General features: G+C 47.6%; 1 protein-coding gene across 2 annotated transcripts in view; it reads left to right on the forward strand.

Annotated features, from left to right (window-relative positions):
• LOC119174912 (uncharacterized) overlaps positions 1-15,222 on the forward strand; it is a 205,967-nt gene extending 190,745 nt beyond the window's left edge. For both annotated transcript variants that reach the window (XM_037426041.2, XM_037426042.2), the window contains 2 exons: positions 7,090-8,323; positions 9,953-15,222. In XM_037426041.2, the coding sequence (XP_037281938.1) occupies positions 7,090-8,323; positions 9,953-10,770 (2,052 nt within the window). In that variant the 3' untranslated portion in view covers positions 10,771-15,222. The remainder of the gene's footprint in view (positions 1-7,089; positions 8,324-9,952) is intronic.
• Positions 15,223-25,407: the final 10,185 nt, after the last annotated feature.

Here is a 25,407-nt window from a genome sequence, read left to right on the forward strand (position 1 = left end):
TTATATTTCACTCTAGATCAATATGTTTCAGTTTGCCGCTTACAGAACCTCGAGTGCTCCTAAAAACTTCTGTATAGACTCTCTCGTCGCAGACATAGTGTCATAGACCTATGGCATGTTCGTAAACAACGATAGGCGCCGTCGACATACTGAGGTACTTGTAGCGACGGCACGGCGTGCATAGGCTTGACCCAGCTCATGACCCAGCCCAAAGCTCGCCACCACCATCTATGATCACGTCACAACTGGTACAGCAGCTGTAGGACTGCCTCCGAGCACAACGCGTCGCGGAAGAGCCTCCCGACACGACGCAGCTTTGGAGCTGAAGTGCTAGTTGTCACGCTATCATAAAGTAGCTGTACAGTGGCTGTATAGTGGTGACGAACTTTGGGGCTGGGCAACGCTCGTGGTTCGCGACATCGTTACAAGCTCCTCAGTACGGTGATTGCGCCTACCGCTGTTTACAAACATGGTGTAGGTCTACACTATCCCTGCCTGGGAAAGCAGTGGCAACCAAGCAGACCAACGGGCCCGATTGCTCTGTCCCCACTATTTCTTATTATACATCTTCGCCTTTGCTGTGCCCGTGGCAAGCAGTCACACGCGAGGTCACGGCCCCTCCGCATCCTGCTGGCGGATGCCGGCGCGTGGCGAAAAGCTCGGCGGGAGGGAGAATGCCGCGGGTGCGCATTCCGACGTGGATTAACTCGATCCGGCCTCCTCGTGAGCGAGAATGCGCCTTTACCCAGGTGTCCCCGCATATGCGGATCCTTTCTCATGCGCGCTGTCAAGATCAGCTTCGCCTCATTAATGCCGTGTAGCGAAAGCTTTATGCTGGCGTTGAGTCAGCCACAGACAGAGAAGGAAAAAAGTGCCGCCATATCTACGAAGTGAATGATGATGAGTGGGTGAAGCTCCGAAGGTAAACCTGGTAAACAATGATGCTATGTGGGGTTTAACGTCCCAAAACCACCATATGATTATGAGAGACGCCGTAGTGGAGGGCTCCGGAAATTTCGAACACGTGAGGTTCTTTAACGCGCACCCAAATCTGAGCACACGGGCCTACAACATTTCCACCTCCATCGGAAATCCAGCCGCCGCAGCCGGGATTTGAACCCGCGACCTGCGGGTCAGCAGCCGAGTACCTTAGCCACTAGACCACCACGGCGGGGCCTGGTGAACAATGAATTCTCCGTACATTTTGCCCACTCGATTTTATTACAACGCTTCCCCTAGCGTACGTCGCCGACTAAATTGAACGATTGCCTTCCACCAATGACACGCGCCATATGAGACATAAATCCTATTTTATAACATCTCGCATCTTTCGTCATTAACTACAAGTACCGCCGTCTAGTTCATAACATCTTGCATCTTTTCATCAACAGCTACATGTACCGCCATCTAGTGAACACTGCAAGAACTAAACGAGAGGTAGCTACATACAGGGGACGCACAGCCCACGCCTTAAGGAGCTGCGCCCCTAAAAAAAGTTTGGTAAAGAGGTCAACGACTGGATTGGGGTTGAATTAAGGTAAATATACTGTTATAACAACCGATAACAAACAGCAGCGAATAGGTAGCTCAGACTAGCTCACGGCAGCTAACACTGACAATCACTTAACCTACACCAAACCACATAAAGCGATGGTGAGCCAGACTTCGACAATGCTGGTAGTGTGCGAGTTAACACGGTTACCGGCTGAGGAACGCCTCACTTTAAGACAAACTGGAGTGAATTAGAAATAATAAGCCACGCCCCTACTCTAGCGCATCACATCCAGATAGCGGATTTAAAATGTTTAGGAAGAAGCTCATTTATATAGCGATCGTCAAGGATTAATGGCTTCCAGCACGCTTTTTGTGTGACTCACAAACTCAGCGGGGCTGTCTAATAAATTTCTCTGCACGGCATTGTTCATTTACAGTGAAGCGCGACGTGGAATCCGCAATAAAACCGAAGCAGTGTTGGCAGCGCTGGTGTCCCCGTACATTAATGGATACGCGATGATCTATGCTCTACAGCAGCGTCCTTGCGCACCGACCCTTATTTCATGGCTCTTCATTTCAACGCAGAAAAAAACAAACAGAGGTTCGAATCAAAAGGGGAATTCTAGGGTGGTTCCCTCCGTTCAGGACGTCTTGAGGGGCTAGTTGGTTCATTCTATTCAGGTAAAAATTGCGCTGAAATAGAAAGGACACCACAAAGAAGGAACACCACAAAGAAGGAATCTGTTTGAGTGTGATCTGTTTCAATCTGTTTCACCACTGGAAATGCCGCAGGGCAAACACGCATTCGCCCATTCCAAGCCACGTGGTCTCTGGCCAAGTGCCGCCGACGGCTGCACGGCCTTCCCAATGTCGTTCAGGAGGGAGGTTGGCGTTCGGATGAAGCAGAGGGGGTGTCCGGTTATATGCAGCGTCGAATGACCGGTTCCGCGGGAGATGCACCCTGCGAAACGTGCGGTTCTTCTTCTTCTTCTTCTTCTTCTTCTTCTTCTTCTTCTTCTTCTTCTTCTTCTTCTTCTTCTTCTTCTTCTTCTTCTTCTTCTTCTTCTTCTTCTTCTTCTTCTTCTTCTTCTTCTTCTTCTTCTTCTTCCTTCCTTCCTTCCTTCTTTCTTTTTCTTTTCTTTTTCTTCTTCTTCTTCTTCTTCTTCCTCTTCGTCCGCGGTGGATTAGGTTCCCACACGCTGACGTGGTGTGCCACCGATATGATAGAGGAGCGATGTCCATGCGATTTCTTCGTACGTGTGTAGTTCAGCTTTTGTTCGACAGTATAGGGTCTTGTCAATGTGCGCGCCAGATAACACACGTTATCTACTGCGATGTACACCTGTGGGGGGGGGGGGGTTGCACGGCGTGTGTCGCCTAACAGACGAGGAGAAATGAAAGCAAAGCCTGTCAAACCTCGAGAAAAAGAGAGCGAGGGACGCCTCATTCTTTATATCTTTGGAAGTTGGTGGAATATTTGTGAACTGCGAAACTCATCTATAACGAAGAACTCGGCCACTTCCATACACAAGGTTAAGAATGTCACTTAATTCACTGTCCTGGCCTTAACACTCGCAGAAGATGAGGAACGTAAAGAATAATTTGTTAATCAGCCTCCCCCTCATTATAGTTATGGTCTTTGTAGACCGTCCCACCACACTTCTTAACGAAGCTCGCGAAAGACAACGTAATCGTTGATTTCACATAGATCTCGTGAGTGTAGCGTTTCTCAAAGAAGAGGAAAAAAAATTAAGCGCAACAACTTCCCACCTACGAAAGGCTAGGTCAATATTTTCCAAAACACAGCGGTCAAAGCTGGGCCAGTAACCTCAACTTTGCACTAACCAAGAGAAGGCGCGACATGCATGTTTGTGTACGTGGCGTCGCACGCTCACGAGTTTTCAAAAGTGCGATGACCGAACCCCGCCGCCTCCACTGCCAGAGCTGCAGCTTAGCTTCCTTTCGCGTGCACGGCTGGCTAGGATTGCCAAGCGTGTCGTGCCCCCAAGAGACGAGACGAGAGGCGGCCTGACAAACCGAAGTCCGGAGCGTCCGCGAGCAAATGTGATTTACGAAGTTAAGCGACGGCGACGAGAGCCTCTCTCGATATGGCCGCCCTGTAATTAGGGTTGCGAACGCGAGCCGCACAGAACTCGGCTCGGAAACCTTTCGTTTGCGAGACTGGCCGTCGCTCTATAATCAGATTTCCGGGGAAAAAAAATGTCTTTGAGATGGGGCCTTTCCTGAGCCGCCGCTTGCGATGAAAGGAGCTACCGCCTACGTCGCATTTCCAACTCGAAGAGTTTTCCGACGGAGCTTTATTCCGCTAAAGCGCGAACTAACTTCAATTGAAGTTCTCGCCGATGCTTGCTCCTCGATTTCTGTATGGCCTCAAGACTAATGTAACATTGTCTATAGGTGCACACTCCACACTATGACTGTTATAACTGGAACTTAAAAGGATACACTTAAATTGCAGTCTGGCTATATGACTGAAGAGCAGTCATTAGGGGCATTTTAACGTGATAGTGTTAAAAACCTTGTTTCGCTGAAACGCCGGTGTCGGCGTCGTTGGTAGTAAGCGAAAAATTATCATCTTGTGCGTGACCAAAAAAATTGAGAACGACGCAAATTAAATAATAAAAACAAATTCTAAGTGAGAGTGGAAATCAAACCCGCATTGTTTCGGTCCGAATAGAGATCAAACCCGGGTTGTTTGCGCGGCAATCGAATGTTGTATTACAGTCAGTAAGTCGGTCAGTCAACCAACTTATTTGGGTTTCAAGGAACTACAGAGTCGTATAGTTGCGGGCCGCGCCCACGTTGGGGCCGGAAGAACATGGTCCGCCACCCGTTCGTGGGCCTTTTGACAGCCCTTAGTTGCTTATAAAGATCGCCGTTTCTGAGGGCTATCCCTCAGTCCTGTTGTTTATTAAAATACGCATCTTGTAACGTCGAACATCCGAACACAGTGAAAATAACTTCCTCAGCTTTGAAATAAAGTGAAAGTAACTTCCATGATTTACGAACACACGCGTCCCGTATACATGCTTCACAGAGCAACAAGAAATATCGCAATAATATTGCGAGGTACGAGCGCACACTGCCATCGGGTGTCAGAACATGACAATCACAATGACTTCTTGGTTTGAAGCCGGTCAACGACTACCAAAGGCACACGTGTTACTGCGCCCATTCTCCTATGGTGGGCGCATAGCAGGTTCGAAAAGATTTCATGCACTAAGAGTTTGAAGTACGTACTCAGTACAAGGTATCGCTATCGTGTTTAACTCTTGAAGGCGAAGCTTAAAGGTCCCCTAGCTTTGTTGCATGTTGCACGGTACAATCGCGTTTGTACTTTTTAAGCACGGAGCTTTTAAGCACAAAGGGGGAGGGGTTAAGTGGGGAGCCGACTTCGCTTGGCGTAACGTTTAATGTGTTACAGCACATTTAGCACGCGCTCGCGCCAAGGAGAAGTTTTCTTCCTCTTGTCCGGGTGCCTTGATGATGATAATTTATTATCAGCAGCAAAAACTAACTAGTGCACTGGCCGCAACATAGGCGAAACCACGTATAAAAATAGAAGAAAAGAGAGGAAGCAAATGTGATATGGACGAGAGAGAGAAAGACAACAACTAGAAAGAAACACAGAAACAGCAACAAAGAGAGGAAAGTAGATGAACAGAGACGAAGAAATAAATAGAAATAAAAAGAGATAAAAAACGCAAAAGGATAAAAATAAAGGAAAGAGAGGAGGAAGAAAAATGAAAACAGAAGAGAAAAAAAAAACAAAGGCTGCCCAGCTGCGCATTTTCTTTAGGTTCTGAAGACACGATACAGAACAGAACAGCGCCCCGCCGTGGTGGTCTAGTGGCTAAGGTACTCGTCTGCCGACCCGCAGGTGGCGGGTTCAAATCCCGGCTGTGGCGACTGCATTTCCGATGGAGGCGGAAATGTTGTAGGCCCGTGTGCTCAGATTTGAGTGCACGTTAAGGAACCCCAGGTGGTCGAAATTTCCGGAGCCCTCCACTACGGCGTCTCTCATGATTATATGGTGGTTTCAGGACGTTAAACCCCACATATCAATCAATCAATCAATCAATCAGAACAGCAACTAGAACGCTTTGTTCTTGTTTTTAGCCAATCATTGTAAATGGTTAGTGTCATCGATACTTGGCGAAATATAGAAGATCAAGGACACTTCACATGCCCACATGTGTTGCATTGGAAGCCCCTGTCGAGGTTTGATCATCGGATTATTGGCTTCTTTCTTTACACGAGCAGAAGTTCGATTAAGCATGTCGTGGTAGAGAGAACAGCGAACCAGAACTCGGTTTATTTTGACCACACGATATTTTTTTAAAATTAACACAACAGGAATAGTTGATGACTGGGTCATTTAACCCTAATCAGTGGAGAAGATGCGAACAGCTGGCTGGTCTCATCAGGCACGATTACAGGCAATGAGCACCTTCCGGCGTGGGAGTCCCAGTTATTTTCAAGTTGCAGAGCACAGCCAATATGTAAAATCAGAGGCGTGATGAAGTTCTGGCCGGTGATTCAAGGATAGTGTCAATTAACAACTTTATCCTTTGGAAACAGCAGTATACGAGATCGAGTCTCGCACGAGTCAACACCACAGTGTTGCGTTCACCTTCTCGACTCCAGGCCCATAAATATTCTTTCCAGATATCGGCCTGGGTAAGCGTTGGCTGTATTAGAAAACCGTATCAAACTTTTCTTTACCAAATTTAGGCTTTGTTGTTTTTGCTCTCGTTATTAACTTCCGAGATTCAATTTTCTGACTATTTGCGATATTCAGAATAATGCTCAATGACAGAACACGCAAAAAAAAAAACAACGAAGTCATGTTGTTGTTCTTTTTTTTTTTTTTGCCATGTTCGGAGTGCTTGTAACCTGCAACGCCTTCACGCGAAAACATTGCCGTAAAATCAACTCCTTATTGTAGCGTAATCAATAATATTCAACTGGAACTTGCATATTTATCAAAATCCAACCGAAACATTTTTCACTTTATTGGGAGTTAAGCATCGGTGTGCGTTCATGCGGCGTGCTCTTCCACAAAATGTTATATCTGCCAGCTTCGCTGAACGCTTCCTAAGTCTTCATACAAGCACACCGTATGCGCCACGCGAGTTCAAACGCAGCGCCGGGCACGCTTTGTTGGAGCTATGGCAGCTAAGGTGATGTATATAAGTGTTCATAGTGGTCACGTGCCGCCTCCTCAAAAGGACATTGCTGCATTCTGGTCCGCATGCATGGAGACTTGACTCGTCCGCTTTTTCCTCGCTTTCTTCGTCTCGCGGAGCCAAGATTTTACGGCGTCCCGCGATGTCCTTTTGTTGGACTGTCTGTGCCGGACAGCGGCGTACGGAAAGCGGTGTGTGAACACAGGTACACGTGGAGAGGATGAGGTTGAAGGAGGGAAAGTTATACGACGCGTTGTATTGATGAGCGGCTGTAAATAAAAGGGGGAGGAAGAGCAGAGGGGGGTAGTAGCAGCTAGTACACCTCGTCCGGCCGTCCTCAATCAGCCTCTGACATTCTCGCGCCTTGTCTTCTTTTACGACGCAGGCGGAACTCAGTCTGCAAGGGGATGACTTCACCCGGCAGATGTGGCACATGTACAACACTTTCGAGGACGTGGTCGTGGGAGGAACGCTGCCGCCTACTGACCAGCCGGCCGCCGGTGACGCCCAGCAGCAACAGCAGCAGCACACCTTGCCGCCGAGTCAACAACCGCCACCGCCAGCAGCAGCCGACGACACTGCAGCTCCTGCCGCCATCGCTGTCGGCGGCCTGCGCGGAGACGACGCTGCCACCCCGGCACAGACGACGGCCGCTCCGCGACCGCCGAAGCCCGTCCGCATCCCGTCGTCGCCCGACGTGCGGCGAGACGCGTCGTCGCCGACGGCGTCGCCCGGCGCCCGCCGGAAGAAGAGGCCAATGTCTCAGCGCTGCTCGTACGCTGCTTGCGGTAGCAGCGGAAGCAGCACCAGTAGTAGCAGTAGCGGCAGCCAGCAGCAGCGAAGCTCCCTGTCTTCCTCCGGCAATCCGCTGCTGGACACGATTGGCTCCATGACGTACGACCCTTGCTGCGAGTCGGACGACTACTACGACCTCGCCAGCGTGTACCTACAGCGGCGCCAGGCGCGCCAGCACAGCGACGGCGAGTCCATCGCGTACGCGGGCTCTATCGACAGCGGCTACAAGAGCCTGTGCCCGACGCCCGAGATACCGGACTACGATGCCGAGGCCAAATCTTCCAGTAAGGCTGCCGTCGCTCTGGCACAACCCTCTACGGCCGCCGCGACGTCCAGGCTCGCAGCACCTGCTTCCGCGGGAGGACAACAGGGCCACAAGCCGACGCAGGAGGAGCTTGACGCCGACCTGGACCACCTGATGCAGCTGCGCCAGTCCCTGCTGACGGCCATTGCTCGTTGCGAGTCACCGGTGAGTCCGAAGAGCAGTAGCAGCAGCCCCCGTGCGGGCTCGGCGGGTGACAAGACGGTGAGGTTCAGCACCGAGAAGCTGACCTCGGCGCCCTCGTGCTCGCCGGCCAAGGCACCCGGAACGCGGGCCAAGCCTATCCTCAAGGACCCGCTTTGCGCCAATCTACGTGCCAACCTCGAAAGGCCCGACAGTGGTGGGACCTTGGAAGAAGAGATCGACAGCCTCCTTTGTGGAGGCAAACCCGACTACTACGACCTGGATGCCCGGTTCCCGCCGTCAACGTACGTGACCATGGTTGAGGAGAAGTACCGCTCCAACGCGGGATACAGCGTCGCCAAGGTCAAGTGCTTGAAAGGTGAGTCACCGGCGGCTAAACTCGTTTCTTGATCACCAGCTGGCATGTGTAAGCCATTGCCACGACATCGGCAATTCTTCATTTTAGTTCTTAAGGCGAGGAAGTAAAATTCAAAGAACATTTTTGTTTCACGAATCAAGCTTCTCAACTGAATGTCAGGATTAAGTAAAAAAGCACTATATATTAATGCAATTAGAAAGTGCATACCAGCAAATCTGCAGTTGATGTCATCCTATGGCAACTTTTATGATGCTGTTAGCCTTTTCACGGAATGCTTCCTTAAGTAATATCTTACCCAGAGACTAGTTCTTCTACCAGGTTAAGCTTCCTCTCTCTTCCTTTTATTTATACATTTATCTGAGGTAACAAAATGAATGAATGAATGAATGAATGATATAATTAACTACCCATCACGGAAAGAAAGACATTCGACAGATCCCACGTATGTACCTTGGGAATCGACATTATGCGAAACATGTGGAGGGAAGTTGACTGTGCCGTAATTTTTTTATTGAGCAACACGACATAAAATGACGCTAACTATATGTACAAATGTTGCACGCTTAGACATATGTTGAACATTTGCAGATACTTACATAGGCAGTTGTTCCCACTAGCGCAACGATGTCAACTGGAACATGAGTATTAGCAACACCCGAAGCGACAAGCTCATATGAAGCGCTAGTGCTCGCGAAGATCGTAGGCCTGGGTACTGCTACATGAATCAACTTCAGCGAATGTCACCTAACGACAATTGACGTTCGCTCGACGTGACAGCTGTGTGATAGGAGTACGTATGCAATGTTTATAAAATGGGATACTTCATTGCCATCCAGAATGCTTGGTTTCGATTCCTGCTTGGACACTGTCACTGTGACATTTATTCTTTGCATTTGTAGGGTCAACAATGCCGATGTCACTTTGCTCCTTATGCTCACGCGTCAAAATTACCCATGTGTGTTCTCACCGTTCCTCGGTAGATACTAAGTGCCTATCACCTGTGGCACATACCCGTACACAGTGGCACATGCCCGCGGGTGGATATATGTGCCACTGTCTGGCGGGAAGTGCTTGACGACGTACGTGACGTGATTGTGACACTATTCATATCTTGACCCGCGTGCTATATTTGTCGAACTATCTTATCCTCCTGTTCTAATTTTGGTTCCCGCCAAGTTAAGGGGGTAATCACGAGAACACCCAGACGTAAGCGGATAGATAGATAGATAGATAGATAGATAGATAGATAGATAGATAGATAGATAGATAGATAGATAGATAGATAGATAGATAGATAGACGGACGGACGGACGGACGGACGGACATACATACAGACAGACAGACAGACAGACAGACAGACAGACAGACAGACAGACAGACAGATAGATAGATAGATAGATAGATAGATAGATAGATAGATAGATAGATAGATAGATAGACAGATAGATAGATAGATAGATAGATAGATAGATAGATAGATAGATAGATAGATAGATAGATAGATAGATAGATAGATAGATAGATAGATAGATAGATAGATACGCCAAAAGTGCTTGCAGTATGCAAAAAATGCTTCGCAATTAAAAGAGGGAGTTGCGTTAACACCTTGTATGCTTTTTGTATGCGCAGATAAATGCCAAGAGACCTCCAAAGACCATAATAACGCAGCGTTGACAGCCGAACCAAGCCGACGTTCTCAAAGTCACAGTAGGCAACAGCACCAAAAGCCACAACACCACCAACTGGATACCATACCACTGGCAATGGGCACGTACAACCCCCCTATTGCTCCTATTGAGCCAACTGTTTCGCGCTCAGAGAGGAGTGTCACTGGCCACCCTGTACCCGCACCGCGCGTTACAGCCACTCACGGCATGACCGCTGCCGGCAGTGTGAAGCCGTGTTCTGTCAAGCCTACCATCATGCGCTCTGCCAAGTCACGCTTCAACGAGGTCGCCAAGTGCATGCTCGAGATTATCGAGGACCTTCAGCACAAGAAGATCACGGAGCCTCGACCAGCGAAGATTTCTTCCAGCAAGCTGTCCGTGACGGCTACAACAGCTGCCTCGTCTGCATCGCAGCCTCTACGGGACACTCACATAGGTGGTTCCAGAGGAGGGCCCACAGCGGTGCAGTCACAACAACAGCAGCAGCAGACACAGAGGCCACTCTCAGACTCGGAGTACCACGTCTACGAGGAGGTCTTGTACGACTTTGTGAATTCGGCCGGGAGTGTGACGTCAGAGCTTCAGCGGCCGCCCCCGCCACTTCCGGCGAGGCCCAGTGAACCAGGCCACCGACCCAAGCAGAGGAGCAACCTGTACTCTCTTGTACGCAACCAGGAGGAGAGGCGCAACATATCGAAGTCGCTCGAACAGGAATGGTCCGGTGACCGGGCAGGACGGTTGGAAGACGAGTACGGGTTTCGCTCTGTGACCAACTCTTAAGACTATGTGCGAGCGTCGTCAGGTGGTCAGGACTATCTGGCTTCTCATGGGTGACCATCCGGATTCGACTGTGCACGCGTCAGTGTAGGGACATTCTGACGTCATACATCGCACTACCCGGCTGAAATTGAGGAGCTCTCGCTGCAGTCAGTCGTTGGCGTGAGAGCTCGCGCATGGATGTGAATACAAAGCGACGCTGGACTTGCGCGTGTGTGCAACCTTTGACAACATAGTGACTTCCTCGGACTACGCGAGTGCTCACATGAGTGCGTTTATCAAGCGCATCCTCTTAAAGACTAATGGGTCAAACAAAATATTTAAACCTCTCAGGGGATACAAAAGCCCATGTGTTCATATGTACTACGCTTTGTGCATTGTGACTGCGGAGTATGGGCAAACGGTGAGAAAAAAAATGAGGCAATGTCACTGATGTGGGCATGCTCCCTCTTCAATTGTTGTGGCCTCACAAATAATGCACGCGGACATGCTACCGAACGTTTTGGCCAACGTTAGTATTTAGATATATATGGCTTGTTCATATAGTTGTGGCCAAAACTTACGTAACAGGGAAGGAACCTTGTTGAAATCTTCAGTGTTCTCCAATTTTACTGAAATATTTGTGAACATATCAATTGCGAATTAGAATTGAGTTGAGAGTGCACATTTTTAGCCGATTTATGTGGAGTTGAATGTTATGACAGTTCATCAACACAAAATATTCGGCAATTACCTGAGCACTTTTCTGCACAATCATCAGCACTGCAATACAGTTCAGATAATCTGTTTCTTGTTGGAATCCTCCCCGGCGCATTAGTTTTTGTTTGGCCTTGAAATATATCAGCAATGTGTTGCCATATTTGCAAATGAGATGCGCTGATTATCTCGGCAGCTCGGTACAGGCACCTTACAGAAAAACGTGAACTTAATTAGTTGCTTTCAAGCAGAAATAGTGGCTCTCAAATAGCATCGACAGTGCTTAATCGTCTCATGACGTTTTATGCCTCAGAAAATAGTTGAGAGCTCGTAGCCAGTGTGTCTGAATATTGTTCGAACTTTTTATGGTCATTGCAGCATTGACAACTTGGCCGAGCTTGTCTTTTCGTATTTTCTGGGTGGCATTTGTTTTGCAAACATGAGAACACGAGACATTTGGCTGCTATCAACCGCACGCTGTAAAAAAATTTTCAGAACAACCCTGAGTCAGATTTTCCAAGCAAATCAGTGCTGGAGGCAGTGCTTTCCTGTGAGTTATGGTGGTTAGCCGAACTATCTACGGATGTTAATTGCATTAGAGAGGCCTAAGTGATATTGTAATGGGAAAAAATGTAGTGCTCATCACCTCTATTTCATCAGGCCCCGAACTAGACTGACACAAAAATACAATGTCTTAGTTTCCATACTGGCCCTTTAAAATCCATGATCTCACCTCTCGGACATCACCACGAGCAAACGGGGTTGAAATTCATGAAGTGACCTCGTATCGAACCTTTCACACCATATCTACAACACTAACTCTGGTTCTCAGAACATCATAGCAACCATATAGTGTGGTCTCTTAACCACACGTGGTCTCTTAACCACAAAGTGTGGTCTCTTAACCACAAAGGTTCGTCACTATGCTCGGTTACGTGAAACGATGGTGTCTCTAGTAGTCAGCTTGGTGCTGTTGTAAAGATACGTAAACACCATCTTTATCGCGTTGCGGAAGAGGTCATCTACTGCACACACAAAAGCGTATAGGGCAGCTCCGGGGTTATCAGCTCACAGCTTGGTGATCGGGCGTTATCGTCTGGTAGCTCAGTTATGTGTCACTGCCATATTGCTCTTTTTGAAAAACGTTTGAAGCTTTTGCAACGATAGTAGCATTTGTGCAAGCCTATACAACAACAACCTTGTCGGTTAGATAAATAGTTGGTGTTCCGAACTTCGATGTCTGTCAGTACAGTCCTAAGCATAATATCACAGATACCGAATAACTATCTCCAAGAATCATTGCACAACTTTTTTTTTCTGTAATGTAAGGGAGATTTATGCTAAAGTACAGAAAATGTAATTATTCATACATACCCTTTAGTATAGCTCATCATCGCAAGCTACAGCCCATGCAATCGCAGTTACACAATGCGGTGATTTCGAATCGATACTTAATATGCAAACCAGAAACGCTCTGCGTATTTGCTATTTAGTTCAAAAAAAAATGGACACGTTCACCTTCAAAACTGCTTTATCAGTAATTCACAAATGGCCACAGAAGTGTTGAGGTGGTAGTCAAAACTTAACGAAGTGTGCCGCTTCAACGTCTACGTTTTAAGGTGCGTAGTAATAGAACTGACCGCACGGTCGATGCTATTTTCAACGCAGGGGTACATGTCTAAAAAACAAAGAAAAAAAAAGTTGACACATTACATTGTTACTCTACACACTCAAATTAAGCAAATTAGCACAAAGTATGTTCTCAACGCAGTCACGACTGTGTGCCTCATGCAAGATAATCAGTATAGTTTTTCCTATTTAACCTAACGTTATTGTTGTCAAGCTTGATAGCTAGCACGCACATGCCAGACACTGTGAAGATTTACTTCAAACGGGCACAGTGGCAGACTACTGTGGTACTGCGCTCCTTCAAAACTGCTTATCTGTCTCATTGGTCCGCACGCAAGGAGGAAATTGTTAGCCGTGTAATCTGAATGACGACTGCCAAACTATACTTCCTCGACACCTTTTGTGTGGGGACTACAGTGCTAATTACTTCAACATGTGATATTCTCAGTTGAAGATTTTTTAGATTTTTTGTTTTTATGCAGAACACTTGTGAAAGTTTTACTGTTTTTTTTTTGCGTGCTATTACGCCTGCTACAGTTATAAGCACACGAACTCATCAGAACATTTTAAAGTTTGACGGAATGTGGACCTGTTTTCCAAGTGTAGTTGTAACATACTTCATCAGGTAACTGTCCCGATGCATCTTGCCGTATCACACTATGGGTATAGAAAGCTGCACCAATGACCTATTAGAAATAAGCAACTATTAATAGCATATTTACAGCACACATTAATCTAATTCTTCGCTACTCATTAAGCATTCTTATCCTTCTTTATGATAGTTGAAACAAAAGCTATGAAGAAACTGATTCGAAAGTGCGTAGTATACGATCCCGTTATACTATAAACGTTTCATACTGTAAAGTGGTGCGCGTAACAGGGTATTCTGAGGAGCCTTCATATGAACGCACTTACACACAATCTGCAGTCGCAAGTTCCAGACACCTCACGCAACCATTTATGTCTACAACAGGTAGGTCGTTTATATTTATCTCGCATCACTCGACAACAAACTGCATGCACTTTTATCGCCTCAGGGTATCAGTCTAAGACCACTACAAGGCGTTCTGCACAGTTTGCATGTCCAGTGTACACCTTCCTCCACCTCTACATAAGGTGCAGCTTGTTAACTCTGACATATCATGCTTGGAAGACAAAATACCGCACGCATATCGTCTACGTAAATGTTGTTGGATGATTATTCTTTGCAAATGATTATTATTGGTTACAACTTGCCTGCATATTTACCTCAACCCACTTACATACGCATAAATGTTTGTTGGCACTGCATCATGACGCAAGTGCAACGCGGAATTGCGCGATCGGAATCACCGTTAGTAGGCAGATATATAGACGTTGTGCACCCATTGAAGAAACAGATCTCGATCTTACACATGAGCAACAGTTTGAAGAACTTTTCCCGGACTGCCCCGACTTTCGTTACACGCCAAATTCAGAAAACGCTCCTTGAATGCAGAATTTGACTTTCCACCGCCTTCGATGCAGCACAAACGCGCTGCTTTGGGCGGTGCCAAGGCAGCACAAACGCACAAACGTGTTTCACACGCGCTGCATTCAAGGCGGTCCCGGGCAATTCGAATTCCGGTCAAGGAGCATTTCTGCACGCGGGATCACATAGACGTCATTACCCAACAAAAGAAATAAGGCTGTACTATTTTTCCGTCGTTCAAAATCCAAACTACCAGCACGCCGTTAGGCTTCGCCCTGATGGCGGGCTACTCGAGGCAACGTATGACCTCCCATAACGGAATATGTGCTGTAATGTTTTGCGCTGGTGCGACACTCCTAGTTTCGACAGTGAAGCATTTTGTGTCACTGATTCTTTGTCTGTGTAAAGAAAACGCTTGTCTCTCCCCAAAGCAGACATATCCTGAAAAGAAGTGTTGTACTAACGATTGCTTGCGCTCAGCTGCAGGCTTTCACGTTGACATATACTCATGTTCAGTTTTACATCTAGGCGAAGACGTCTGGAGGAAAAAAAAATGTATATAGAGATGTTTCGGTTTTAAGAACTGCCCCCATGATATATTCACGCATATCGAAAGTTTACGTGATGAAAAGAGTAGAACATGTATATTTCAGTACGTGAAATAAATGTCTGTTTTTTTACGCCTTTTGTGTTGTCTAACGTGTACTGCGGCGAAGCCAAAGGGGTGTGTATGTGTGTAGTCACCTAGGTAAAGTACCTGTGGACCACACTAAATTCGGACCATTTGGTAACCTTGCTTATATGACAAACGAGAAGATGAGGTCACTAACGAAGACGCCATGTCGTTCTCTATGTAAGTATAAGACATTATTTCTCCATCCGCCAAACAAGGTAAGTGGTTGTTTTAAATTTAAGTAGCTTCTGAGAGCGAAAGTAAGCCATCCCCCTCTTTCCCACTGTTCCTCACTTGTTCTGTAGTTGTATGGTGAATGAAAAGTATATTTAGGCAGTGTTTGTGGTCGTACTTCTAGCATTAGAACCCCCCCCCCACACACACACACACATATATATATATATATATATATATATATATATATATATATATATATAGTGGTGGGGGGGTTTAGTGGGTACATATAGAAATTAAATTTCTCACAACAAGATGCACCACTGCCTGCCTACACTTTTGAGAATTAAGTAATAAAACTATACTTATAATACAAAACATCGTCATAAATTTGCTGGCTTGCAATGGCGTTACGCCAATAGATTATTTGTAAAGCAGCAGAATTTAAGCTATCGATACAAAATGAGAACTGGTTACAATGAATTTATGCAGATTAGCAGACGGGCTATACATACAATTGGCACTTTTTAATACGCCTGTGTGTTCCTTTAATATGTTCAATATGTAATAAGCCTTTCAGAAAGCAATAATTATTATCTTCCGCAAAACTGGCATGATAAAATTGAGTCGTCACCGATATAAATGTCGTAACAGCGTTACTTATACCCGGCTTTCTCGTGAAACGGTCGAGCTCATGTAGGCTCATATAAGAAACACTGTACTCTGCATATCGTAGAGAGAGAGTGCCGACAAAACGAGCGTATCATTTAATAGCAGTATTGATACTTCTTCTCTCTTTGTAGTTCGCTTGTAGCCACTTATGATGTAACGCAGCTCGAAGCGCTGCTTGAGTGAGAAGCAAGGCGGATCCGTGCAAATTCTAATTGACATACTCTCTTTTTTTTTTTGTGGGTCGGCAGGCTCTTTATAAAATGAATGCATCGACTCAATTTCAGTGTGCCTGCATATTCACTCGTGCACCATGGCGCGTAGCAGGTGCGTCCACTGATAAAGGCTCAGAAACTCATTAAACGCGCGAAAAACGAGCAATTAGACGCTTTCGCAGGCTACGGTGTCCATGCTCCCAATGCAAACGCTCCGGAGATCTTCAGTACCATGTGACAACAGCGCCGCCACTACTGTCGCCCGCCGGAGAATCAGCCGAGATGCGGCGCGGCCGCCTCGTTCACTCCACTGCCCTCTTCTAGTACACTGTACCGGCGTGTTGCGTGTATAGCTGTGATATCTGCACCAACGCATTCGGTCAGGGTGCCAAAAAATAAAATTGTATGAACCTGCGCATGGTGCAAGAATACTTTAGGTGAGCGAACTCCGGTACTACCCGCTACCCGATAATGTTCTGCTTCGAAAGAAGCCCGAGAGATGGCGCTACAAACTTTGCCCAGGTAGATTTAGTGTATATGTTCCTTCACCTAAATATAGCATATCCAGTATCTCTATGTCCCCCCCCCCCCCTTTCCGTGTAGGAAAGCCCCGTGACACAGAAAAGTAGCGGCACTCATTTATTGTCGCCATCAAGGGGCTTTATATGCCCCTTAACACCTGCGCCGCACAATCAGCCACCTCCCTTATCACCCTCTCTTTCGCGCAACCGCTCTATGCATATCGTGTGGTTGATATGACGCGCTATAAACAGTTGACTCACATTTGGAAACTGTCACCCACGTGTCGGATGTGCTTTGCGGAATTCGCCAACAGCCCGCCACGGTCCTCAGTCCGGCGAGCCATCTATCGGCAGGCCGCAAACGAGAACATAATCCGTTTGACCACGCCAAGCACTCGCTTGGCGGCGTTCGCTCACCTAAAGTGTTCTTGCACCGCGGACTTGAGTAGAGGGCTCCCGAGTACGAGCGATGAAAGCAATGGATAAGGGTGGCACAATGTGCGAGGTAAGCAGACGCTTTTCATTTGTTTACCGCGTACTATTATTGCGATTCGTGCTCGATCAGCGCCGCCAGTAGTGGCCGTGCGCGTGAATCCTTCGCGACACCGTCCAAGCGCCGCAGCGCCACCATACCAGCTCTCGAGGCCCAGACACGATTTGTTTTGTGTTTTTCATGCATCCTTCTTGCTGTTCAAAAGAGCGTCGCAAGTGTCAACTAGCCAGAAATCGTCGTATTTCTATCCGCCAAGACTGAACGTATATTGAGCTCGACTATCGCCGCATAAAAAAAAGTCACAGTTCCGCCACAAGGGCGAATCAATGAATGCGATAGTAAAGAACTGGAATGTCAAACGAAGAACTACGACCAGCTTGATATTTGCAGCCCGCCGCTGAAGCACAAAGAAGGACGCTCGAAAAAAAAAAAAAAAAAACTCGCAGGTGTACAAAGGACAAGCGTGAACTAACGACTGTCCGAGTTGTCATTCCGTCGTGTTTGAGCAAAGCGCTGCAAGTGTCGCGAATGCAGAACCCAACGCTCTTAGATATTTATTTTTCCTTCAAACTGTGGCATGTGGACCGCCCCCTCTTTGTCTCCTGCCGCACGGTGGCCTTTGGCTCGAGGTGTGAATGGTGTCCTCTGCTTTTTTTTTTCGTTCCACAGCAGACATCACGAGCGGATTAAAGGCTGCTTTCTTGCGCGCGTCTCAGGGACAGTTTTCAAATTGAAAGGAAATGTCGGAGCATCGTGTCACTGAAAACGCGCTTTAGCTCCTCCGAAATACGCGAACCCACTTGCAGCGGAAAATTGTGAATTAATAGCTCACCGTTGTTACTCCGGCGCTCGTATAGCACGAGGTTGAATTGTCTGACGTTAATAATGATAATTTAGCGCGAAAAGACACAACTGGCCCACGGAAACACACATCAAAAGTGCTGTTGTGTCCTTCGTTTTTTTTCCGCGCCACATTATGATTATTAACAAGTACCAACTTGCCCAAGAACAGGCCCTTCTGCAGAACATTGTCTATAACGCAGCGGGCCACGGAGCGATGGGTCACTGGTTCTAATCCCCGGTTGGGTGCTTCGAATTTTTTGCGTCCAATTTATTTTTGTGTCTTTTATATACACACATATATAAACGTATACGTACCCAGGACATGACGGTGACGGCAGCAGCGAAAATCCGCTGAGAGTGTCCATATATTATATTTGCTTTTGCAGTGTAACAATGTCGTTGATGTAGTTACAGTTAAACAAATCCAAGACTCAACGTCCTGCTTGTAATCATTCATTAAACGCATTTCTAACGAAAGCCTAAAGGTGATTCGACGCGTCTAGGTCGGCGAGTCTGGGCGGCATTGTACGTTGTACTGTTCCACAGCGACTATGAGATACACCGAGTGCAGAGCCACAGAGGTTATGGCGGAAAGGGTGGAAGAAAAAACGTGGCCTCCGCCATAAGGTCCCGCAAGTGCACTGCCGGAGCGAAACGCGGAGGCCACAGAAATATGCGTTGAATTAGACGCGATCTCGAGATTTGGTGCAAGATAGAGAGAGAGAGAGTTAATAGGTGGAGGAGGAAGCAACGAAAGGGAGAAGGCAGGGAGGTTAAACAGGAAGACATCTGGTTGGCTACCCTACCCTGGGGGATTAGGGAGGGGGACAAGAAATACGAGAAAGAGAGAAGAGAGGGAAAAGAAAAAGGGTGGAAGAGAGACTTACAGTAATTTCACTGCAGCGTGTAGAATTCTACCACATGTCAGAGGCGTTCACACAAGCCTGTCTTTATCAGGAAACACAGCAGGGCTTTCACTGCCTTGTGGGCTGTCGAGGCATGTGGACGTTGCTGTAATAGCACCTGCACAGAAAGAGGCCGATCATCCAGTCGCCACATTGCGTTGGCAAGTACTTGTCTATCTGAGGCAAAACGAGGACAATGGCACAGCAGGTGTTCGATATTTTCGTCGGTGCCGCAAACATCGCACGCTGCACTGTCAGCAATTCGAATTAACGTGGTATAAGCTTTCGTGAAGGCAACTCCCAGCCAAAGGCGATAGAGAAGCGAAGCTGCACGTCGATGTAGGCCGGGTGGAGGCTGGAGTTGTAGTGAAGGGTCGAGCTCGTGCAGTCTTGTACGTCGTATACTTGGTGTGTTCCACTCAGTCAGTGTGAGACTGCGGGCCAGTTGACGTATCTGCCTCGCCGCATCCGCTCTTGAAAGCGGAATCGGAACGCTGTTAGCTTCTTCATGTGACGTGCGAGCAGCATGATCTGCAGAATCATTGCCGCCTATACCACAATGCCCAGGCAACCACTGAAAGACGATGTCGTGGCCTTTTTGTATTAAAAGGTGGCGAAGTCTCACGGTTTGGTAGGTCAACTGGTCGTGGCATCCGCGTCGGAGAACTGATAGCAGGCACTGTAACGCTGTCACCATCGCGCTGGTTTTGAGTCAGAAAACACAGCCCATATACCTAGTCTTTCTTCTCAATTGATGAGTTCCAGTGCATTGCGCAGAGCCTCGAGTTCTGACGTAGATGACGTCGTCACATGTGAAGTCTTAAAACACTAAGTTACCCTTTGTGATGGTATAACCACTGCTCCACCTGAACTAGACGGCGTAGTAGAGCCATCCGTGTAAATGTGCACGTGGTTACTGTACTTTTGTTCCAGTAGGAATAGACTCAGTTGTTTCAGGGCATGTGTCGGTAAGTCCGATTTTCTCCTCATTACTGGAATCATTAAGTGAACTCGCGGCCGCTTCAAGCTCCAAGGAGGAAGCAGTGGCTTTGATGCAGGTGCGTACGTCTCAGTAAACGATGAACGATAATTGTAGACAGTAGTGCCGTATGTCGTGCGAGATCTTTCAGCAGCTAGGCTCGCCAGGTGGTGAGAAGGGGTCTTGGCATAATGCCTGAGGTGCATGCGCATTGTCTCGGTAATAATATGCGTCTTTATCGAGTGATCTTGAGCGATGGCAATGGTTTCAGTCGTTGAAGCACTGCCGGCTAATCCAAGGCATATCTTAAGTGCTTGGGCTTGAATGCTCTGAATGGCGCGCAGGTTGGTCTTGCCGGTGTTAGATATTGCAGGTAAGCTGTACCATAAGAATCCGATAAACAGCACTCTGTACAGTTGTAGCATGGATGGTATGGGCACTCCCCAATTCTTTCCTGCAAGGAATTCGAACATGTGGCATGTTGCGATCAGCCGCTTCTTCACATAGTTCACGTGTGGAGTCCACGAGAGGTTTCTGTCTATTATGACTCCCAAGAACCTGTGGCTTCTGCTGAACCCTATGCATTCTTCATTAATCGATATGCTGTAAGCAGATTTTGGTTTCCGCGTGAACGCTACCACTGCACATTTTCCGCAGGACACCTCGAGGCCTTGTTTACGAAGGTAGCATGACGTCGTTGTAGCAGCCTTCTGAAGGCGGGCGCGAATCTGAGGCCTTGTCACACCTGATGTCCAAATGCAGATGTCATCAGCGTAGACAGACAGTTCTACAGTGCTAGGTAGCTGCTCGACTAGACCAATGAGAGTTAGGTTGAAAAGGGTAGGGCTTAGCACTCCTACCTGAGGAACTCCTCGGCTGCTGTAATAATCAGGTGTTGGGCCATTCGCTGTCATCACGTAAAATGATCTCAGCTGTAAGCAGCTGTACACCCACATATATATCTTGCCACCAAGACCTACTGTTTCCAAAGCACTAAGGATGGCTTCATGGGTGACATTGTCGTAAGCCCCCTAACGTCTAGAAACAGGGCGGCACACAGTCTCTTACAGGCTTTCTGGTGTTGAACATATGTCACCAGATCAACAACGTAGTCGATTAATGAATGGCCGCACCTGAATCCGGTCATGGATAGTGGATAGATTTCGTAGTGCTCTAAATACCACTCCATTCGTGTTAGAATCATTCGTTCCATCGTGTTTCCCACACAACTGGCAAGTGTGATAGGACGGTATGAGGCAATATCCAAAGGAGATTTACCTGCCTTTAGAAGTGGAATGAGGCGACTTGACTTCCATGCCTGGGAACCGTACCAGTCTGCCAGGAGTTGTTGTATAGGCGTAAGAGTGCCTTCCGAGCTTCGTCTCTAATATTACAAAGGGCACGATAGGTAATGCCGTCAGGTCCGGGTGCTGAAGAACGTCTGCACAGTGCTAGTGCCGCCTCTAGCTCATCCATAGAAAACTGGCATTCCATACGGGAATCACGTGAGGGCGGTGGGTTGTCAAATGTTCCCATTCTTATACTGTAAAATTGGAATCACCGGTAATTCTTCTACAGAAAAATTCTGCGACGTCATTCTCTCTGCATCGAAGGTGAAGTGCCAGAGATGTAAACGGGTGTCGCTGACCCAAGGTTGTGCTAAGACCCCGGACAGTTCACCATATCAGTGATAAGGGCTTTCGTGGATCCAACGACTCGCAAAAGAATGTCCAACGTCGCCTAGCCAGTTTATCCATGTGCTGCTGTATTTTCTTTTGAATGCGTCTAGCCATCCTCAAATCATCCATGCACTTTCTCCGTCGGTACCTTCGTTCTGCACGACGGCGTATTGCGCGAAGTTTCTCAAGCTCGATGTCGAAACCGGTGCGCTTGTGCCTAGTCAACAGTGAATGCGTGGTATTCTGCAGGACATCCTTTATCGAGTCCTCTAGGCTATTTGATGAGCTATCGGTACAGTAGTCTTCCATTAACATTTTGAATTTCGGCCAATCGGTGTATTTGAGGCCTCTTGAAGACTTGGAGCTGGTGAAACCTTCTATACACAGGTAAGTTGGTATATGGTCGCTGCCCCGCGTTTCCAGATCCAAAAACCAGTGCACTTTCCTGTTAAGTGAGCGAGAAACCAATGTAAGGTCCTGGCAGCTGCTATAGGCTGATCTGCGTAAATATGTAGGGCTTCCATCGTTGCATACGCAGAGTTCGTACTCCGAGGCTAAGGACACCAATTTTCTTCCTGTGGAGTTGACCCTGGAGCTTCCCCATAAGAAATGGTGGGCATTGAAGTCACCAGTGATCACCCATGGCCTTGGAGTCGATGTCAGAATACCGCGTAAGCGCTCGCAGTCAAGGTGGCTTGATGGAGATAAGTAAGTTCCGATAATCGGGAAAGCAACCTTATCCTTCTTCACAGTAAGGCACACATACTGATTCCCTTCATCAGGCGAGACTCTGTGGTGAACGTAAGCGAGGTCACGGCGCATGAATACAATAACTTTGCTGCAGTCTCTGTGAGTGGAGGACATAAATCACTCATATCCTGACAGCTTGATTGAAGCAGACAGGTTAGGTTCACAAATCGCGATAATGGGGAAGCGGTTCACAAATACGAACTGTCTAAAGTCAGACATGCGCGACTTCAGACCTCTGGCGTTCCACTGAAAGACAGATGCATTCTTGACTTCCGCTCGAAACGACGGTGCCTCGCTGGCCATGGTTTTACCTAAGAGCTGCAAGCACCGGACTCAGGGTGTCCAGCACATGCATTGCGGTCTGCGCAGCCGAAGTCTTCACATTACTCAATAGGACACGCATGGTACTCATCAGCGATTGCAGCAAGCTTATCACTTGATCTTCATTCATCGCATCACTGGTTTGAGGGGTCGTCGAGGGCGGCGGGATTCGATGCAGCTCCGAAGTAGGTTGACTTCGTGGAAGTGAGGGCCACTGTTCGGAAGGTGCGACTGCTGTCCCTTTCTGCTGTTTGGCAGTATCCGTCTACAGTGAGCTCGGTGTTTGTGGGTCCGCGTCTTTGATAGAGGATGACATATCTCTATCGGTAGAGCAGTTTTTCCGTGATGGTCTTCGCCCACGATGCCGTCGTCGGCGTAGTGTAGCGGCAGCTTCCCTGTGCCTTGAATTGCCCCGCACCATACGCCTGAGTACCGCGTGCTCGTTTCGCACCTGCGGGATATCTTTGGATGAGGCCTCATGAGCGCCGTGGCAGTTTGGACATCGTAACACGATGGCACCGCAGGCGTCTTTTGAGTGAGACTCAGCGCACCGCGGACACACAACTTTGTTCTCACAGACACCTTTTACGTGTCCCGTCTTGAAGCACTTGTAGCATTGCAGTGGCTTCGGTATATATAGACGCACTGAGTGGCGAACATGGCCAACTTTGACATGCGAGGGAAGGCTGTCTCCCTCAAACACAAGCCTCAAGCAGCGGGAGTTGCCGAGTCAGGTAATGTGCGTGATGCGGGTGCCTACTGTTGCTGGCTTTATTAGTATTGGCAGGTCATTAGCTGGGATGGAAAGATCCACATCATAAATGACGCCTACAGTGCCATTGCAACCTGTAGCGACCATTGGCCGAACTTTCACGTTGCCGATATCTGTTATGTGCCGAAGGCTTCGCAGTGCGCTACGGTGCATAACGTCTACAGCAAGGACATTCTTCCGTGCATTGATCCTTACGTCTTTGATCTCATTCGGCGCGGTTTCCTCGAAAAGCACAGAAAGAACTTGCCTGTTGAGGAGTCGCAAGTTAGATGCAGGGTCTTCGGGCACAAACAGCATGGTGTGCGGCCACCGCTGTGGTGCAGTCTTAACGGTAGAAACACTTGCTGACGATGCCGTCCGCAGCAGTCTTCGTTTTGTAGATCGATTCATGACGACCGTGAAGTCATCATCCGATGACTCAAAGCCGTCCGAGTACAAATCGGTTGCCTCGCTGTCCGTGTCGCTCGGCGCGTTGCTACGCTTCCTCGACGACAAAGCCCGGCGCAACGGTTGCACGCCTCGAACATTCTCAGGTGTGTCCTGAAGCATCACCGCAACGGAGGGAGCGGCAGCTCCCAGGATTTCCAGGAAAACAAATTGAAAATACTGAGACACGGGCACAAGCGTTCTGTGAGAGAATCACTTCCAGAGAGCGAATAAATTGACAGAAAGGCATGAAGGTTACTCGGAGTTCTAGCATTCGGTTTGCTACCCTGCACTAAAGGGAGAGGGAACGGGGAACAAAGATGAGAAGGAGAACGAAGCCAATATAGTAAACGCGCGAGAAATAGAGGGGGGAGGGGGGGAAGGGAGCGCTTTCGATAGGCCACTATGACGCGAGAAGTTGAATTAGACATTGATTCATTTTCAGAGGTTAGTGGAAGTTGTGAGAAGTGCAAGTGGCAACACGAATTATAACGTAATTATGTGGTTTTAGATTAGCAAGTCAATGAGGCCAATAGATAACTACAATGCCTCCGTGATTATTTCTCGTTCATCTGACGACAAAATATCAAGATTAAGCAAAAAATGATACATAACCCGGTACTACTCTGTCAATTTTCTTGATTGATCATTTCTTTGCTGCTTGTACTTCAACCACATTGTGTTCAGCAGTTGTGATTCGATCTAGGTGCAGACCTATGAGGGCAAAAGGCGATGGTGACAGAGGAATTCATTTCGCGGTATCAAACATAATGAGGTCGCGTGTACCATCAAAAGCCTTTAAACTATTTATTTACACAGACGTCCAGAGGAAGTTCCCAAAGCTGCTACTAAGCTGTTGCGAGTCTCAAAAGAAGTCTTTTAAGCAGAAGCACTACTCAGAAAGCCCACGTGTTGCATTATACGCTAAGACCTCCACATCGCTGAACAACTGAGCGCTAAGTGAATTTTAAGGTATCTTCTACGCTGTATGGGAAAACATTTTTGGGTTGGTTCGACAATGAGACAGGAACAATGATCACTTCAACATGCTCATAGTTAGTGTAAATCAATTGTTGAATTTCTCGTACAATGTTTCTGCCCCTACGCGAAATCTTTGAACCAAGGGAGCAGCCCGTAAGCGACAACGAGTCACACCACTCAAGGTCACGTCGCATAATCAAGCAATTCTCAAGTCGGCGGCTCGTGTCACACATGCATTCTGTTGCTGCCTGCTAGGGCACTGGCAGCCATGTCCCACCTTCCACGAACCCCTCCAAGGGGAAGCCAAGTTCCAGAAGAAAAACACACAACGCTGTAAGGAATGCCTGCCTTTCTGTACCGCTCTTTGGCTGGTTTCGTTCCCAAGCGCATAGCAGTTTTCTTCAAAACCCTACCCTTACAGAACCTGACAGGACAGCGAAAGCGTCGTGGCAACGAGCAACAAG

Source organism: Rhipicephalus microplus, chromosome 5, assembly GCF_043290135.1.
Source record: "Rhipicephalus microplus isolate Deutch F79 chromosome 5, USDA_Rmic, whole genome shotgun sequence".
Taxonomy (NCBI): Eukaryota; Metazoa; Arthropoda; class Arachnida; order Ixodida; family Ixodidae; genus Rhipicephalus; species Rhipicephalus microplus.